At 45.8% G+C, this 15,754-nt stretch overlaps 1 protein-coding gene across 1 annotated transcript in view; it reads left to right on the top strand.

The window, feature by feature from the left end:
• The window catches only part of LOC117975754 (rhophilin-2-like), a 34,836-nt gene extending 20,029 nt beyond the window's left edge, over positions 1–14,807 (top strand). Inside the window, 4 exon segments of the mRNA XM_055100178.2 lie at positions 1,726–1,872; positions 3,012–3,167; positions 13,747–13,813; positions 13,816–14,807. Of these exon segments, the coding sequence (XP_054956153.2) occupies positions 1,726–1,872; positions 3,012–3,167; positions 13,747–13,813; positions 13,816–14,006 (561 nt within the window). The 3' untranslated portion in view covers positions 14,007–14,807.
• Positions 14,808–15,754: the final 947 nt, after the last annotated feature.

Here is a 15,754-nt window from a genome sequence, read left to right as displayed (position 1 = left end):
ATCCCATTCTTGAGGGCTCAACCCCAAGACTGAATCACCTCTCACGAGGCCCCACTTCCTAATAATTACATTGATGATTTTAATATACATTTAAAATTTTAATAAATATTAATAAAATTTTAATATTTTAATATACAAACTTTGGGAGGGTACAAACATTCAGACCATAGCATATTTTATTTTATGCACTTATTTTTATTTATTTGTTTTTTGAGACAGAGTCTCACTCTGTTGCTCAGGCTGGAGTGCAGTGGTGCGATCTCAGCTCAGTGCAGCCTCCACCTCCCAAGTTCAAGTGATTCTCCAGCTTCAGCCTCCCGAGTAGTCGAGATTACAGGCCTTTGCCACTACGCTCGGCTAATTTTGTATTTTTAGTAGAGACAGGGTTTCACCATGTTGGCCAGGCTGATCTTGAACTCCTGGGCCCCAGTGATCCCCTCACCTCGGCCTCCCAAAGTGCTGGGATTATAGGCCTGAGCCACTGTGCCCGGCCCCATAGCATATTTTAAAAGTAGTTTTTAGGTATTGTCTATTTAAAAATTTTTAAAATATTTTTAAATTTTTTTTAGAGATGTGGTCTCACTGTGTCACCTAGGCTGGATTACAGTGGCATGATCATAGGTCACTGCAGCCTGAACCTTCTGGGCTCAAGTGATCCTCCTGCCTTAGCTACCCTAGTAGATGGGACTACAGGCACACACCACCACGTCCAACTAATTTTTATTTCTTGTAGAGATGGGGTCTTGCTATGTTGCCTAGGCTGGTCTCAAACCCTGGGTTCCAACCATCCTCCTGCCTAGGCATCCCAGAGTGCTGGGATTACAGGTATGAGCCACTATGCCTGACCTGAGATTTTTTTTCCTTTTTTTTTTTTTTTTTTTTAGACAGGGTCTAACTCTGTTTTCACCCAGGCTGGAGTGCAGTGGCACAATCAGTTCACTGCAGCCTCGAACTGCTGGGCTCAAGAAGTCCTCCTGCCTCAGCAGCCTGAGTAGATGGAACCATAGGCGTGCACCACCATGCCTGGCTAATTCTTTTATGTTTTTAGTAGAGAATGGTTCCCGCTATGTTGCCCAGGCTGGTCTCAAACCCCTGGCCTCAAGCAATCCTTCTGCCTTGGTCACACAAAGTGCTTAGGATTACAGGCAAGACATGTCTAGTCTTAAATTGTTTATATTAGAGATTTTATTTAAGATAATTTTGGCTGGGTGTGGTGGCTCACGCCTTTAATCCCAGCACTTTGGGAGGCTGAGGCAGGCGGATCACCTGAGGTCAGGAGTTTGAGACCAGCCTGGCCAACATGGTGAAACCCCATCTCTGCTAAAAATACAAAAATTAGCCAGGCGTGGTGGTTCGCACCTGTAATTCCAGCTACTCAGGAGAATTGCTTGAACCCGGGAGGCAGAGGCTGCAGTGAGCCGAGATTACACCACCACACTCTAGCCTGGGCGATAGAGCGAGACAATGTCTCAAAAAAAAAAAAAGAAAAAGATAATTAATACAATGTCTAAAAGATAATTTTATTGTAAATATATTGGGTATGTTTGAGAAGATGGCTTTCCAGGTTCTCACATGACTGCTGTAGCGTGTATGCCCCCAGATGTGTCATTTGTCCCTGAACAAGGCCAAGTGAGATCTTCAAGGACAGCAGGCAAAGTTCCCTTTAGCTTTCAAGTGTCTGATCCAGCCTTCAAATCCTACACCTAATGATTCTCTCTTCCAAAGGGCCCCTTATCTGTGTTTTTGGCTAACAAGCAGTGGACGCCTCCTCGAAGCATCCACTTCACTGCAGAAGAAGGGGACTTGGGGTTCACCTTAAGAGGGAATGCCCCCGTTGAGGTTCACTTCCTGGATCCTTACTGCTCTGCCTCGGTAAGCACATGCTTTTCTTGGTTGGCAGCAAACACAGATATCTGGGTGATTGAATTTAGGGCGGGTTCACCCATGTCAAAGGCCTGACTTGATGTGAAAGGCCTCATGGGTGCTACAGTCCCTAAAAGAAAAGGATTAATTTTTACTGTCTTTTTTTTGTTTTTAGTTTTTTTTAGACGTTGGGAGGTGGAGGCTGCAGTGAGTCGTGATCGTGCAGTGGCACGATCTCAGGGCTCAGTGCAGCTTCTGCTTCCTGGGTTCTAGTGATTCTCCTGTCTCAGCTTCCTGAGTAGCTGGGATTACGGGCACGTGCCACCACACTCAGCTAATTTTAGTTTTAGTTTTTGTTTTTTGAGACACATTTTTGCTCTGTCGCCCAGGCTGGAGTGCAGTGGCGCGATCTTGGTTCACTGCAACCTCCACCTCCTGGGTTCAAGTAATTCTTCTGCCTCCGCCTGCTGAGTAGCTGGGATTACAGGTGTGTGCCACCATGCCCGGCTAATTTTTTTGTGTTTTTAGTAGAGACGGGGTTTCACCGTGTTAGCCAGGATGGTCTTGATCTCCTGATCTTGTGATCTGCCCACCTCGGCCTCCCAAAGTGCTGGGATTACAAGTGTGAGCTACCTGGCCCGGCCTAATTTTTGTATTTTTAGTAGAAACGGGGTTTTGCCATGTTGGCCAGGCTGGTCTCGAACTCCTGGCCTCAAATATTCTGTCTGCCTTGGCCTCCCAGAGTGCTAGCATTATAGGCATGAGCCACTGTGCCTGGCCAATTTTGACTTTTTTTTTTTTAATTGCACCCAGGCTGGAGGGCAGTGGCACGATCTCGGCTTACTGCAATGTCTGCCTCCCCCCGGGTACAAGCAATTCTCCTGCCTCAGCCTCCCAGGTAGCTAGGACTACAGGTGCCCACCACCACACCTGGCTGATTATTGTATTTTTAGTAGAGATGGGTTTCACTGTGTTGTTCAGGCTGGTCTTGAACTACTGACCTCAAGTGATCTACCCGTCTCAGCCACCCAACGTGAATTTTTGCTTTCTTGATGTGAACTTACGCAAATACCTATTTTGTTAATGGGGACTGATTCAAGGATTTGAGTGAACAAAACGTTGACTTATTTTCAACAATACTTTTTCAGGTGGCAGGAGCCCGGGAAGGAAATTATATTGTCTCCATTCAGCTTGTGGATTGTAAGTGGCTGACAGTGAGTGAGGTTATGAAGCTGCTGAAGAGCTTTGGCGAGGACAAGATCGAGATGCAAGCCGTGAGCCTCCTGGACTCCACATCATCCGTGGTGAGCACTGACACCTCCCTGGGCAGTCAGTAGTGGCGTGGAGTGAAATCTGCATGAGTTCAGCCCCAGAGGTGTTTATCAGACCCTCTGTCTCCTGCCTGTGTAACATGGTACAAATGACTGGACTCCCAGGCTTGTAATCACTGTAATGTGCTCACCTTGGGTCAAAGAGAAAATTGGCAAACTTTTTCTTTTTAAAGACGGGGTCTTGCCCTATTGCCCAGGCTGGTTTGCAGTGGTATGATCATGGCTTACTGCAGCCTCTATCTCCTCGGTTTAAGTGATCCTCCCACTTCAGCCACACAAGCAGCTGGAATTATAGGCACCCACTACCACCCCTGGCTCATTCTTTATTTATTTATTTATTTATTCATTTTTTATTTTATTTTTTTTTTTGAGACGGAGTCTCGCACTGTCGCCCAGGCTGGAGTGCAGTCGTGCAATCTTGGCTCACTGCAAGCTCTGCCTCCCAGGTTCACGCCATTCTTCTGCCTCAGCCTCCCAAGTAGCTGGGACTACAGGTGCCTGCCAACGCGCCTGGCTAATTTTTTGTATTTTTAGTAGAGATGGGGTCTCATTGTGTTAGCCAGGATGGTCTCGATCTCCTGACCTCGTGATCCACCCACCTCGGCCTCCCAGAGTGCCGGGATTACGGGTGTGAGCCACCATGCCCAGCCCATTCTTTATTTTTTGTAGAGACAGGTTCTCGCTGTGTTGCCAAGACTGGTCTTGAACTCCTGGGCTCAAGCCATCCTCTGACCTTGGCCTCCCAAAGTGCTGGGATTACAGGTGTGAGCCACTGCACCCTGCTAGCAAACTTTTAAAAATATCCTGTGGATAAAATAATCAACTGATCTGTTTTTCTGATCAAATTGTTTAATTACAAAAGTAATACATACTCATAGTGAAAAAAACAAAAAACAAAAAAAAATTCTAATGGTACAGAAGAGCTTAAGACGACCTGTGAAAGTTAAGACAATCCCTCTGTATGCCCTAGAGGCAGTGTCAGCCATGTTCTGGGAGATTTGGGAAGCATTTGAGTCTCTCAAGTTCACCTGCACAGTTACCACCTTTAATTTTCCCCACGTGAGGCCGGGCACGGTGCTCATGTTTGTAATCTGAGTACTTTTGGAGGCTGAGGTGTGTGGATTGCTTGAAGTCAGGAGTTCAAGACCAGCCTGACCAACAAGGCAAACCCTGTCTCTACTGAAAATATAAAAATTAGCTGGGCATGGTGGTGCACGCCTGTAACCCCAGCTACTCAGGAGGCTGAGGCAGGAGAATACTTTGGGAGGTGGAGGTTGCAGTGAGTGGAGATTGCACCATTGCACTCCAGCCTGGGCAGCAGAGTGAGACTCTGTCTGCAAAAAAACCCTAAAATTTTCCCCAAGTGCTAGGGTTCATGCCACACTTAATGACGTTCTCCTCTGCACTTTGCCACACTTAATGACGTACCCTCGACCTTCCCTCTGTAACAACACTCATTTATTCATTCAACAAATATTGATTGGGGATCAATTGGGTGCCAGACACTCTCTTAGGTGTCAGAGCTCCAGTTTACATTACACAGGTAAGGTCCCTGCCCCTCCCCACGAAGCTGGCACTAAGTCAGTAAATAAATGGTCAGGATTTTGATAAGTGTTGTAAAGGAAAAAATACCTATAATGGGGTGGAATGACTGGAGAGGAGGCGAGGCTCTATGTAGGCAGGGCCGGAACAGACATGAGAGTGACCAGGAGGTTCGAGCCAGTTGCAGAGAGACAAGAAAGGCCTTCTGGGCAGGGGTACCTACAGGTACAGGGCCCCTGCAGCAGAATAAGCTTCTCCTACCAGAGAGGCAAAAGGAAGGCCTTTTGGCAAGAGCACCAGGACAAGGAAGGGAGCCGTGGGAAGTGAGGTAGGAAGGAGGCCTTGGCGGCAGTGGTGGGAGCTTGGAAGCCACTGGGCATTTTCAGAAGGGGAACGGTGTGGTGTGATGTTTGTTTTAGAAGGGCGTCTGCTGCCGGAGACTGGCCATGGCAGTTGTCCAGGCTGGTGACGTTAGTGGCTGAGGTGATGGGGGTGGCTGTAGAGTTGGAGAGACATGAGTGGCCCTGGGACATAGTTTGGAGGTAGAGCTGATGGGGGATTTGTGGATGATTTGTGTAAAGGAGACAGTGAACAGGGAGGTGAGGCCTCAGTTTTTGGCTTGATCAATCTCATGGGTAGTGGTTATTTTTCTACCTTTAATTTCGTTTTTCTCTTGTTGTTTTTTTGTTTGTTTTTTGTTTTGTTTTGTTTTGTTTTGTTTTTGAGGCAGGGTCTCACTCTGTTGCTTGGCTGGAATGCAGTGGTGCAATCATAGCTCACTATAGCCTTGACTTCCTGGGCTGAGGCAATCCTTTTGCCTCAGCCTCCCGAGTAGCTGGAACTACAGGTGTGTACCACTATGCCTGGCTAATTTGTTTATTTACCTATTATAATTTTTTTTTGGTAGAGATGGGGCCTTGATATATTGCCAAGGTTGGCCTCAAACTCCTGGCCTTAAGCGATCCTTCCACCTCCGCCTCCCAAAGTGTTGGGATTACAGGCATTAGCCACCATGCCCGGCCTGGTTATTTTTCATAATGATGGGTAATGGGTGTGAGGGAGGTGAAGGAGAGAGAAATCAAGAGTCGTGTTTTGAATGTTTCAGATGCTATTAGCAGTCAGACATAAGCATAAAGGAGGAGACTGGATGTGAAGTCTTCAGTTCGAGGAAGAAATCAGAGCTAGAAATAAATATTTGAGAATCATTGCACACGGATGATATTTGAGGCTGTGAGACAAAACGCAGCTCCCTGCAAGGGGGCTAGGGCTGAGGGCTAAACATTTAGAGGTCAGTTGGAAGAGAAGCAAGTGCAAAGAAAATGCAGGAGAGTTCAGAGATGTCGGAGGAAAGGAGCTTCTCAAATTAAGAGGAGAAAGCTCTGCAGGAGAGAGTGATGGGTTGCATTGAATGCAGTTGAGAGGTGGAGAATGAGGTTGGCTTAGCTGTGCCTATTGTATTTGGCAGCAGGATGAAAAGACACTTTGGTGGAGAGGTGGCAACAGAAGTCAGTTGAGAGAGGGCCAGAGAGCCAATGGATTTGGAGTCCGTGGATATGAAATGCTCAGCATAGGCAAATCCAGAGACAGAAAGTAGATGGTGCTGGGGCTGGGCAATGGGAGTGGGGAGGGACTGCTGAAGGGTCATAAGGTAGAAGGTTTCTTTTTGGGGGGATGGAAATATTCTGAAATTAGGTAGTAGTGATGGTCACCTAACTTTGTGAATATACTAAAAAATCACTGATGTTTTGGCATACTGGCTCACACCTGTAATTCCAGCACTTTGAGAGGCTGAGGCAGTATGTTCGCTTGAGCCCAGGAGTTCGAGACCAGCCTGGGCAACATGGCGAGACCGTGTCTCTACAAAAAATAAAAAAAATTAGTGTGGCATGGTGGCACACACCTGTAGTCCCAGCTGCTTGGGGGGCTGAGGCCGGAGGATCACTTGAGCCCAGGGAGGTTGGGGCTGCAGGGAGCTATGATTGTACCACTGCACTCCAGCCTGGGTGTCAGAGCAAGACCCTGTCTCAAAAATAATAAATAAAAGCCACAGAAGGGTATTAAAATGGTGAATTTTATGCATGTATGTGAATTATATCTCAAAAAAAATTTTTTTTTTTTGAGACGGAGTCTTGCACTATCGCCCAGGCTGGAGTGCAGTGGCGTGATCTTGGCTCACTGCAACCTCTGCCTCCAGGATTCAAGTGAATCTCCTGCCTCAGCTTCCCGAGTGGCTGGGATTATAGGCGGGCACCGCTATGCCTGGCTAATTTTTGTATTTTTAGTGGAGACAGGGTTTCGCCATATTGGTCAGGCTGGTCTCGAACTCCTGACCTCGTGATCCATCCACCTTGGCCTCCCAAAGTACTGGGATTATAGGCATGAGCCACCGCACCTGATATACTTCAAATTTTAAAAGAAGATAAAGTCAAGGGACGCAGAGCATCTTGGGAGAAGGGATCATAAGAAATTATATTTTTAGGGACAAAATGCATGGAGTTTATGGACAAGTGATTAAGGTCCGCAGCAGAAACAGAAAAGAAGTTTGTCCAAAAGGAGGTTAGAGAAAAGAGCCGAGCCACATACTGAAGGTTGGAGTAGGGACCCCGTCAGCAGAGGCCTGAGTTTATGGGGCATGCCCTGCCGCCTGTGAGAGGTGCAAAGGCTTGACTTTCAAGTCTGTGACATCTTTACACCAGGCCAAGGAAGGGGCTGCTGTAGTAGCTGAAAGCAAGGGTTCTGCACTGAGACAGTCTAGATGTGTATCCTGGCTTTCCACCACCGTTGTGTGGCCTTCAGCAAGTCAGTGAATAGCTGTGAGCCTCAGGATAAACTGAGTTTACATAAAGCCCTTCCAAGAGGGCCAAACATGAGCTACATTTCAATTCACAATAGGTATTATAATGATGATAACCATGATCATGATGTTTATTCTTTTCACCCAGCAGGATGTCTTTAATTTTTTTAAAAATAATGTTTTTAGGCCGGGCGCAGTGGCTCACGCCTGTAATCCCAGCACTTTGGGAGGCTGAGACGGGTGGATCACGAGGTCAGGAGATCGAAACCATCCTGGCTAACACGGTGAAACCCCATCTCTACTAAAAATACAAAAAATTAGCTGGGCGTGGTGGCAGGTGCCTGTAGTCCCAGCTCCTTGGGAGGCTGAGGCAGGAGAATGGGGTGAAACCAGGAGGCGGAGCTTGCAGTGAGCTGAGATCGCGCCACTGCACTCCAGCCTGAGCGACAGAGCGAGACTCCGTCTCAAAAAAAAAAATGTTTTTAGGCTGGGCACAGTGGTTCACTCCTATAATCCTAGCACTTTGGGAGCCCGAGGCAGGCGGATCACTTGAAGCCAGGAGTTCGAGACCATCCTGGCCAACATGGCAAAACCCTGTCTCTACTAAAAATACAATAATTAGCGGGATGTGGTGGTGCATACCTGCAATCCCAGCTACGTGGGAGGCTGAGGCATAAGAATCGCTTGAGCCTGGGAGGCAGAGGTTGCAGTGAGCCGAGATCGTGCCACTGTACTCCAGCTGGGGCGACAGAGTAAGACCCTGTCTAGACAAAAAAAAGTTTGTTTTTTGTTTTGAGACAGGGTCTCGCTCTCATTGCCCTGGCACGATCTTGGCTCACTGTGGCCTTTACTCTTGGGCTTAAGTGATCCCCCCACCTCCGCTTCCTGAGTAGCTAGGACTACAGGCATGCAACACCATACTCAGCTAATTTTTCATATTTTTTGTAGAGATGGGGCTTCACCGTGTTGCCCTAGCTGTTCTCTAACTTCTAAGCTCAAGCAATCCACCTACCTTGCCTCCCAAAGTGCTGGGATTACAGGCATGAGCCAGCATGCCCGGCCAAATAATTTCTTTTGTTGTTGTTTTTTGTTTTGTTTTGTTTGTTTTGAGACAGGGTCTCACTCAGTTGCCCAGGCTGGAGGGCAATAGTGCAATCATAGTTCACTACAGCCTCGAGTTCCAGGGCTCAAAAGATCCTCCCTTCTCATCATCTGAGGTCAGGAATTCTAGACCAGCCTGGTCAACATGGTGAAACCCTGGGTGTGGAGGTGGTGGGTGCCTGTAATCCCAGCTACTTGGGCAGCCAAGGCAGGAGAATTGCTTGAACCCAGGAGGCAGAGGTTGCAGTGAGCCGAGATCATGCCACTGCACTCCAGCCTGGGCAAGAGAGGGAGACTCCATCTCAAAAAAAAAAAAAAAAAAAAAAGATCCTCCCAAGTAGCTGGGACTACAGGTGTGCACCACTATACCCAGCTAATTTTTAATTTTTTTTGTAGTGACAGTCTCATTTTGTTGCCCAGCCTGGTCCCAGACTCCTGGGCTTAAGCAATCTTCCTGCCTCCACCTCCCAAAGTGTTAGGATTACAGGAATGAGCCAGTGCACCAGGCCAAAAGTAATTTCCTTTTGTCTTTTATTTAACTAATTTTGTAGTGATGGGGTCTAACTGAGTTATCCAAGCTGATCTTGAATTCCTAGCCTCAAGAGACCCTCTTGAATCAGCCTCCCGAATAGTTGGGATTACAGGTGTGAGACACTGTACCTGGCTCTTTTTTTTTTTTTTTGGAGATAGAGTCTTGCTCTTGTCATCCAGGCTGGAGTGCAGTGGCACAATCTTGGCTCACTGCAACCTCCGCTTCCCGGGTTCAAGCAATTCTCCTGCCTCAGCCTCCCGAGTAGCTGGGATTACAGGCACCCACCATGATGCCTGGCTAATTTTTGTATTTTTAGTAGAGATGGAGTTTCACCACATTGGCCAGGCTGATCTTGAATTCCTGGCTTCCGGTGATCAGCCTGCCTTGGCCTCCCTAAAGTGCTGGGATTACAGGAGTGAGCCACCATGCCCAGCCCCTGGCTTTTTAAAAATAATTTTTAAAAAATAATTTATTTTTGTCTATTAATTTTTATGATAAGGATTTTAGATAATTACAGCCAAGCACTGTTTTTAGTGACTGAACCTTTCAAACAAAATCAAATAAAGAGAGCATTTATCCTAGCACTCTGGCTGAACCAATGACCTGCTGCCCTTGGCTACCCTCTTGACTACAGTGGGGATCCCTAGCTGAACAAATCTAAGCTTGGAATCAAGCTCTGGAATTAGGCCCTGACTGCCGTTCACAAGCTGTGTTACCTTCAGCACGTTCATACCCTCCCTGGGCCTCGGTTTTCTCATCCAGAGGATGGAAGAGTTAGGCCTACACAGTGGTTTTAAACTGTGCTCTATAAAGTCCTAAGAGTTCTAGAGGGATACCCCAGTGGATTTGAGTGAGGAGTGGGTGGCGGGGAAAGAAATAGTAAATGGAGCTGGGCACAGTGGCTCAAGCCTGTAATCCCAGCACTTTGGGAGGCTGAGGCAGGTGGATCACTTGAGGCCAGAAGTTGAAGACCAACCTGGCCAACATGGTGAAACCCTGACTCTACTAAAAATACAAAAATTATCTGGGCATGGTGGCATGTGCCTGTAATCCCAGCTACTTGGGAGGCTGAGGCAGGAAAATCACTTGAACCTGGAGGTGGAGGTTGCAGTGAGCCAAGATTGGGCCACTGCACTCCAGCCTGGTGACAGCAAGACTCTGTCTCAAAAAAAAAAAAAGGCTTTTCAAAGAAAGTAGTGGTACACATTGCAGGAGTGAGAGAGAGTGTATGTGGGTATGATACTGGGGTGGACCTGGAGGGGAATAGGGTCAAGAAAGGCTTTACTTTTTTTTTTTTGAGACAGAGTCTCACTCTTTCACCCAGGCTGGAATGCAGTGAGTGGCGCTATCTCAGCTCACTGCAAGCTTCACCTCCTGGTTCACACCATTCTCCTGCCTCAGCCTCCCGAGTAGCTGGGACTACAGGTTCCCGCCACCAAGCCCGGCTATTTTATTGTATTTTTAGTAGAGGCGGGTTTCACTGTGTTAGCCAGGATGGTCTCAATCTCGTGACCTTATGATCCGCCCACCTTGGCTTCCCAAAGTGCTGGGATTACAGGCGTGAGCCACTGCGCCCGGCCAAGAAAGGCTTTTCAAAGAATGTGATGGCACGCATTGCAGGAGTGTGTGTGTGTGTTTGTGTGTAGAGAGAGGGGTGTGTGTGTGTGTGTAGAGAGGGGTGCGTGTAGAGAGAGGGGTGTGTGTGTGTGTGTTTGTGTAGAGAGAGGGGTGTGTGTGTGTGTAGAGAGAGGAGTGTGTGTGTGTGTAGAGAGAGGGGTGTGTGTGTATGTGTGTATGTGTGTGTAGAGATCTGGGAGGCAAGGGTGCCTGGAGGAGAGAGGGAATGGGATCCAGGCACACAGAAGGGCTTGGTCTTGGGGGACGGATGCCATGAAGTATACGGCAGGGATTTCAGGAGGGTGCGTGAGTGGCTTCAGGAGGAGAGTGAAGATAAGAAACAAGAATACAGGAGAAAAGGAAATGAAATTACTAGGGACACACAAGAGTGCCGGGAAATGGGTGCCTATTAGAGGTTTGGGGTCAGGTTAGAATTCCAAGGGAAGCCTTGGTGAGTGTCCTCCAGCAATGAACAACCTTTCAGATACAGGCCCTAGGGGAGGCAGAGGGTGGAGATGAGCGAGTTAGCATTGCTGGGGGCAGATGGAAGAGAACTGAGGGTATTTATAAGGCAGTGGTTTTGATACACAATGGACTTTGAGCAGCTGAGGGTTGGGAAATGCTTTCAGGCCTCACATCTGTCTCCAGGATTATTCGTTTTATTATTGTTTTAAATGACATTGTGTAAAACATGGTGGAATTAGTGGTCAGTTTTCCAGAAAAGGAAGAGGCATCTCCATCCTTAGGGGCTCAAAGTACCCCCTACTTTATTGCTGCATAACTCAGATTCCTGAGGGTTTATTTTATTTATTTATTCATTATTTATTTATTTTTTGCGATAGAGTCTCACTCCATCGCCCAGGCTGGAGTGCAGTGATGTGATCTTGGCTCACTGCAACCTCTGCCTCCTGGGTTCAAGTGATTCTTCTGCCTCAGCTCCTGAGTAGCTGGGATTGCAGGTGTGCGCCACCACACCCGGCTAATTTTTGTATTTTTAGTAGAGATGGAGTTTCACCATGTTGGCCACCATGGTCTGGAACCCCTGGCCTCAAGTGATCCACCCACCTCAGCCTCCCAAAGTATTGGGATTACAGGTGTAAGACACTGTGCCCGGCCCCTCTTAGGGTTTATATTAGGAACAATGTCCTCAACTATTGCAGCGATATATTGTATGCCTAATTTTAGTGCCAGAACATAGTAGACCATCAATAAACATGTGGCGAACTAAACAATCTCAATGTTAGGCAAACCTTAGAAGCTGGCGATAGCCCATGTGGAAGTCTTCAGAAAGCAAGCTTCCTTAGATTTCCAGTTTGAATCCTACATGATTCTTGGAAAGTTAATAGTAGAGAGTGTTTAATTGTACAAAGTTTCAGCTGAGGAAGATGAAAAAGTTTTAGAGATGGATGGTGGCAGTGGAGCATAATGATGTGAATGTAGTTAATGCCACTGAACTCTACACTTGAAAATGATGAAAATGGCACTCCAGCCTGGGCGACAGAGCGAGACTCCGTCTTAAAAAAAAAAAAAAAGAAAAAGAAAAAAAAAAGAAAATCAGGTGTAGAATAGTGTAGTTTATTCCTTTTAAGAAAATGAATGGTAATATACTTATGTACATACAAAAATACCTGTACATGCACATCATCTCTAGAAGTATAACATGGAGGGCCTAGAAGCCCAGGTGACAGGGAGACCTATTGCTCACTGCATATTCTTTTTTTTTTTCCTTCCCTTCCCCTCTTCCCTTCCCTTCTCCTCTTCCCTTTCCTTTCCCCTCTTCCCTTCCCCCCTGCCCTTTTTTTTTTTTGAGACAGAGGTCTCACTCTGTTGCCCAGGCTGGAGTGCAGTGGCACAGTCACAGCTCACTATACCCTCAACCTCCTGGGCTCAAGCAATCCTCCCCTCTAAGCCTCCCAGGTAGCTGGGACTGTAGTCGTGAGCCACCGCACCCCACCCTGTACTTTCATATTCGTGACCATTAGTAATTATTACTTTCTCAAATAGAAGAAGAACCTTAAAATGTGAGTTGTGGCTCCTAAGCTTAAATTGTTACTATTGAGTACATTCCTTAAAAATTATCCTTGTTGGGCTGGGCACAGTGGCTCACGCTTGTAATTCTAGCACTTTGGGAGGCCGAGGCAGGTGGATCACGAGGTCAGGAGATCAAGACCATGGTGAAACCCCTCTCTACTAAAAATACAAAAAATTAGCCAGGTGTGGTGGTGGGCATCTGTAGTCCCAGCTACTCAGAGAGGCTGAGGCAGGAGAATGGCATTAACCCGGGAGGTGGAGCTTGCAGTGAGCCGAGATCGTGCCACTGCACTCCAGCCTGGGCGACAGAGTGAGACGCCGTCTTAAAAAAAAAAACAAAAAACAAAAAACAAACAAACAAAAAATTATCCTTGTTGCACCTGGTGACACACACCTACAGCCCCAGCTACTCAGGAGGCCAAGGCAGGAAGATCACTTGATCCCAGGAGTTCAAGACCAGTCTGGGCAACATAGCAAGACCCTGTCTCAAAAAAGAAAAACAATTTGTCCTTGTTTTAAGAACCTAATTCTATATAAGCATTGGTCACCTGAGTTTCCGAATTATGTCTGTTTAATTTATTTTTTGGAGACAGAGTCCTGCTCTGTCGCCCAGGTTGGAGTGCAGTGGTGCGATCTCAGCTCACTGCAACCTCCACCTCCTGGGTTCAAGTGATTCTCATGCCCAGCCTCGCAAGCAGCTGGGACTACAGACATCTACCACCACACCTGGTTAATTTTTGTATTTTAGTAGAGATGGGGTTTCACCATGTTGGCCAGGCTGGTCTTGGACTCCTGACCTCAAGTGATCCACCTTCCTCGGCCTCCCAAAGTGTTGGGATTACATGTGTGAGCCACTGTGCCTGGCCAAACTTCGTAGTTTGTATCATCTATCTTGATGATGCCTGACGCCCTTTTTCTTTCTTTTCTATGTGCAGCATAATAAGAGTGCCACGTACTCCGTGGGAATGCAGAAAACATACTCCATGATCTGCTTAGCCATTGATATGATGACAAAACTGATAAAACCCAGAAAATCTCCAAGAAGCTTTCCTTCCTGAGTTGGGGCACCAGAAAGAACAGACAGAAGTCAGCCAGCACCTTGTGCCTCCCATCGGTCGGGGCTGCACGGCCTCAGGTCAAGAAGAAGCTGCCCTCCCCTTTCAGCCTTCTCAACTCAGACAGTTCTTCATACTAATGTGAGGAAACAAACACGTTCAGGCCCCGAACATTTCCGGTGCTGACTCAGCCTTAAACATTTGTGCCATAATGGAAAATATCTATCTATTCTCAAATCCTGTTTTTCTCATAGTGTAAACTCACATTTGATGTGTTTTTATGAAGGAAAGTAACCAAGAAACCTCTAGGAATTAGTGAAAAAAGAACTTTTTTGAGGCTGTTACTATATTGCTATAAGTTATTTATTATATAAAGTATTGTAAATAGATAGTGTTGAAGATATGAAATACGGCTATTTTTAATGGTGACAATTATGACTTTTAGTCACTATTAAATTGGGGTTACCTATAATAGTACAATTTGTAGTTGTTTCCAGGTTTGGCTAATAATCATTCCTTAACCTAGAATTCAGATGATCCTGGAATTAAGGCAGGTCAGAGGACTATAATGATAGAATTAAATCGGTGTCACTAAAAACTGTCCCAAAGTGCTGCTTCCTAATAGGAATTCATTAACCTAAAACAAGATGTTACTATTATATCGATATACTATGAATGCTATTTCTAGAAAAAGTCTAGTGCCAAATTTGTCTTATTAAATAAAAACAATGTAGGAGCAGCTTTTCTTCTAGTTTGATGTCATTTAAGAATTGCTAACTCAGTGGCAGTGTTAGATGAAGATGCTGTCTACAAGGTAGATAATATACTGTTTGATACTCAAAACATTTTTCATTTTGTTTAAAGTAGAAGTTACATAATTCTATATTTTAAGTCTTGGGTAAAAAAGTAGTTTTACATTTTATAAAGTAAAGATGTAAATGATTCAGGTTTAAAGCTCTATTTGACTTTTTTATTGTTGTTTGAGATAGAGTCTTGCTAGTGTCAATAGCAAAAGCCTTCTAGCTATCTGCCTTTCAGGTACATGGTGGGGCATACTTAACTGTTTTCTCTGATGTTGGGCATAGCATGGACCTACTTGGTTCAATATCTGACACTATTTGCATTTATTGACACTATCTGCGTTGATTTGTGCTATTTCCTGGGTGTGATTTGCACGTCTGCCATTGCTTTTTGTCTCTGGTTACTGCTTTCTTTTCCTGTTTGTCTTGTTCTTGTAGGACCCTTTCTGACTCTCTCAAGAGGGACCTTTTCAACCCCAACTCCCACTGGTCTAATCCTAACCAGCACCAGCTGGTTGGGAAGTAGAGCAGGAACTCTGGCTGCCCTAATCTACATGGTGCTCTCTGCTCCTGGGCAGGGGTGTGGGTGTTTTTATATAGTATTCTCTTGAGTATGAAATGCCTGAACAAAGCAGTGATTTGGCAAGCCTGAAGTCACACACTGGGGCTCATAGTAACTTGCTTCTGCTAGCAACGTGAGCATTAGAAACATTTCCTGGCCAAGTAGCCTTGAATCAGCTAGGAGTAGGGGTGCAATGAGTCTGAGTTCACTTTGCTCAGGGTGACAAGGCTTTAGAGTATTGGTTAATTGTCAAACTCTTTTGTTTAAGAGACAAGGTAAACATTCATACATATATACATAGAGAAGCTTTCTAGGGTTACTTAGGCTTTATGTGATTAGTAGCAGAAATGTTTGTATTTGCAAGCAAAGCTTATAAATCAACTCTTAGATATCTTTGCAAAATGAAGCTAAAACATGGTTTAAAGAATCAAAAATACAAGATATTTACAATGATTTATAATTGAATCAGGAATGCATTTGGTATTTTTTAAAAGGAATAATTGGCTAAGATTTAAATTAATTTGCT

Source organism: Pan paniscus, chromosome 18 (genome assembly GCF_029289425.2).
Source record: "Pan paniscus chromosome 18, NHGRI_mPanPan1-v2.0_pri, whole genome shotgun sequence".
Taxonomy (NCBI): domain Eukaryota; kingdom Metazoa; phylum Chordata; class Mammalia; order Primates; family Hominidae; genus Pan; species Pan paniscus.
Note: the sequence above shows the minus strand (reverse complement) of the source record. Positions and strands in the feature narration are given on the sequence as shown.